Source organism: Orycteropus afer, unplaced genomic scaffold, assembly GCF_000298275.1.
Source record: "Orycteropus afer afer isolate SDZICR_OR568_19922 unplaced genomic scaffold, OryAfe1.0 scaffold00390, whole genome shotgun sequence".
Classification (NCBI taxonomy): domain Eukaryota; kingdom Metazoa; phylum Chordata; class Mammalia; order Tubulidentata; family Orycteropodidae; genus Orycteropus; species Orycteropus afer.
Window position 1 is genome coordinate 2,278,335 of NW_006921977.1, and position 3,997 is coordinate 2,282,331.

The 3,997-nt window shown below is 35.4% G+C and overlaps 1 protein-coding gene across 1 annotated transcript in view; it reads left to right on the forward strand.

The window, feature by feature from the left end:
* The window catches only part of CDH18 (cadherin 18), a 707,490-nt gene that overhangs the window by 475,074 nt on the left and 228,419 nt on the right, over positions 1–3,997 (forward strand). The window contains exon 9 of the mRNA XM_042782611.1: positions 1–87. This exon is cut by the window's left edge and continues 6 nt beyond it. Within this exon, the coding sequence (XP_042638545.1) occupies positions 1–87 (87 nt within the window). The remainder of the gene's footprint in view (positions 88–3,997) is intronic.

Below are 3,997 nucleotides of genomic sequence, written 5' to 3' on the forward strand. Positions count from 1 at the left end.
TACTCCATCATAAATGGTGACGGTGTTGGGATATTCTCCATCTCTACTGACAAAGAGACCAGAGAAGGGATACTTTCCTTAAAGAAGGTAATTACAATATGTATTTCTCATGATTTAGGCAACTCATGAATCTTTTTTTTTTTTAATGAAAATTTGATGGATGTATAAAAAATCCAGTTTTACAGGTAAAATTGTAAAACTTTTGCTCTTTGAGATGCAATTATATTTTAATTATGGATGAATCTGATCCTTGGAATGTTCTTTCTGGAAAAGTATTATACAATGGAAGGATTTGATGTGGAATAAGACATGAATGTGCCTCTTCTTTTTTCATTTTTGTGTTTCTGTTCATTTTCTCCTTGAGATATCCAAGTGACATCAGTAAACAACTAAATGTAGTACTTGAATTAAATACAAGAAATTAGAATATTATTAAAATGAAACTAAGGTGATATTAGAAACTAAGGTGTTCCAAGAGAACACTATGGATATTAATTAAATAAATAGAACTCTACTTGTAATAACTTAGGAGCTCTGGTGGCATAGTGCCTAAGGCATTTGACTGCTAACCAGAAGGCTAGTCATTCATGCCCACCACCCATTCCTTGGAGGGAAGATTGTGCAATCTACCTCCGTAGTATTACTCCCTGGGAAACCCAGGGAGGTGTCACTATTTATCATATGAAACTCGACGGCAGTGAGTTTGGTTTTTGGTTTGGTTTGTAAATAATTTTAGAAGTAAGGTTTCTTTAATAATTGATCAAAAACATTCAACAGTGCACTGAAAAAAATTCTATGAAGGTTTGTAAATAAGTCCATTTCAAAATCTCCACAATTCTGATACAAAAATAAATCTAGAAATATTTTAAAGAGAAGTTACAAAACTTTTACGATTTTTTTTTACTAAGTTACAATTAGTTTAAAGTGTCTTGGAAGGGATACAGGTAAAAGAATATAAAACATTAAACAGCACTTGGAGTCACTGAATCCTTGGAACAGGCAGTCCCCAGGTTACAAATGAGGTCCATACCTAAGTGTGTCTTTATGTCTAAGTATGTCTGTCAGGAGCTCTGGTGGTGTAGTGCCTGAGGCATTTGACTGCTAACCAGAAGGTTGGTGATTCAAACTCACCAGTCACTCCACAAAAGGAAGAATGAGCAATCTAGTTCCATAAAGATTTACCATGTCAGAAACCCAATGCGGGTCACTATGAGTTGGAATCAACTCAACGGTAGTGAGTTTGTTTGTTTGTTTATGTCTGTAAGTCAGATTTGTAGATAAGTGGGAACAAGTACCTGTTTCTTATTTAGCCTTGCTTTAGTGCAAGAGAGGCAATCATGGTGGTGAAGAGGGAAAAACACTTGGCTCCTAACAAAAAGGTTGTGGATTGGAATCCACAAGCCACTACATGAGAGAAAGATTTGACTGTCTACTTCTGTAAAGATTTAAATTTGATGGAGGTATAAACCCCATGGAGTAGTTATACTCTGTCCTATAGTGTCTCTATGAGTTGGAATCAAATAGATAGCAGTGGGTTTGGTTTGGTTGGTTGATACAAGAAAAAATCTTGGAGCCTTTTGCATGATTTAAAAGCTGCATGTGCAGCAAGTACAGGAGATTGTGATGAAGAATTTGTTGTAAGTAGTGGTTGATTCAATCATATCTACTCATCTAGTGCTGCTGAATCAATTCCAACTCATAGAGACCCTGGAGGACAGAGTAGAACTGTCCTATATGGTTCCCAAGGCTGTAAATCTTTAAGGAAGGGACTGACACATCTTTCTCCAGCAGAGCAGCTGGTGGGTTCTCACTGTGCATATTTATGGTTAACAGCCAAATGCCTCAATCACTGTGCCACTGAAGGGTGAATTTACATAATATTAAAGGGCAAAGACAAGTTGCCCGTAAGTTTGACATCTATAACTACAGACTGCCTGTACTCAAAATGAAGACACAAACTCTGTTTGAATTGTATTTATTAATTATATATGATATACATATACATAATATATATATTATACATATATATTAATTATATCTTATATCTAATATATTACATATAATTATATATTTATTAATTATATTAAAACATTATACCATTATATCATTTAAATATGTTAGTACTACTGTTGAACAGAAACATAGCAGAGAACTTCATAAAACTACTTAAAAAGCTGAAATACAAAAAAAAAAAACAAAAAAAAACCCACTTAAATTAGATGTCTCTCTCCAGATATCTTAGGCATTCTTAGTGGGAGATCATCTAGGCCCTGACAGAGTTTAACTTTCTTCCTGGAAATTTGGTTTCGGTTCTTGGTGCATGAGTCTCCTTTCTTCATCTTCTCTCCCATATCCTATTGCATGATGTTTTCTTCCATTTTCCTCCAAATAAATATGTGAATGCTAACCAGAAGGCTGGCGGTTCAAACCTATCAGCCACTCCTTGGAAGGAAGGTTGGGCAATCTACTTGCATAGTGATACAGTTTCGGAAACCCAAGGAGAGGTTGCTACAAGTCGGTCCAACTCGACGGCACATAACAACAACAACTCATGTTTTATGCTTCAAACATATATATCCTTGTAATTGTTTTTAGTGTTTTCAGATAACTGAAATTTATACTGTGTAGCAATTCTGTGAATGCCATTATTTTACATTGTGCTAATCTAAATCATGTGAAAGTTTTCACCATGTCGGCTAATACCCAAGGAGGCAGCGTTGGCTTAATAGTCATGGAGAAATCAAGCCAGCTTCTATGAAAACATGAACTACTCCCTGGTCCTGACACCTCAAGATGCTATTCTTTTCACTCCTATGAATCTATTATGAGAACCAAATCTATTGTTCTCTACCTTTAAAAACACACAAAGAAAACAAAACAACACTCATTGCTTGCTATTAAGTTTATTCTGGCTCTAATTTTTATGGAAGCAGACTACCACCGTTTTTTTTTTTTTTTGCAGAACTACTGTTGGGTTTAAACTACAGCTTCCAACAGGTTCATTCCAGTTCATCCCCTGCTGAGATTTAACTGAATCAGAATCTACATTTTAACTAGCTCTCTGGAAATCCTCCACATATAACATGCATACGTAAGCTCTTTTACGCGAATCACCCTGGGATCTGTAAAAATCACCTGGGTATATTGTTAAACCATAGATCCTTACTCAGTTTATCTGGAGTAGAAATGCAAATTCTCAGCCAGGGGCCAAACTGGAGTGAACATTCTGAAGCCGTGGTTTGAATTGCCAACCATTTGGTTAGTAGTTATGTGCTTAACCACTATGCCACCAGGGCTCTTTTTGCTGCCTTTAAGAGTAGGTAATTCTCATGTCATGGTAAAGATGAAGTGTAATGCAGACAATTAGGAAAGATGCAACTCTTGATATAGTGTGTCTTGGTGTTTAAGTGTGCTGAGACTTCAGCTGGAGAATCTGGTAAAGTTCAGATCTCTTGGGCCTGTTTCCATATATTCCAATTAAGTAAGATGGAGTGGGGATGAGAAGTTTATCTTTTTAACAAATGTGAGTCTACTGTCAAATATATTTTGAGAACCAAACCAAACAAATCAAACCCACTGCCATCAATTTGATTTCAACTCATAGTGACACCCATTGGATATCCAAGGCTGTAAATCTTTATGGAAGTAGATTGCCTCATCTTCCTCAAGTAGAGCAGCTGGTGGATTGGAACTACTGACCTTATGGTTAGCAGCCAAATGCCTTACCAAACTTTTATAGTAATGTGCTACCATAGAAATTGAAGTGACTCTGATATTTGTACATACGTTTCTATTTGAATATATAAGATCTTATGAATTCTTCTCCCAATAATTAAAATTTTATATTAATTTCAAAAACAAGGATTAACTTGTCTATAGATTGGTACTAAAGAGGGTTACTAAACAGAACTCAAAGTGCATGAACTCTTCTGAAGCAAATCAGAAGTAATAATTGGTGTACATGTATATATGTGTGTAAAAAAAAAAAAAAAAAAAA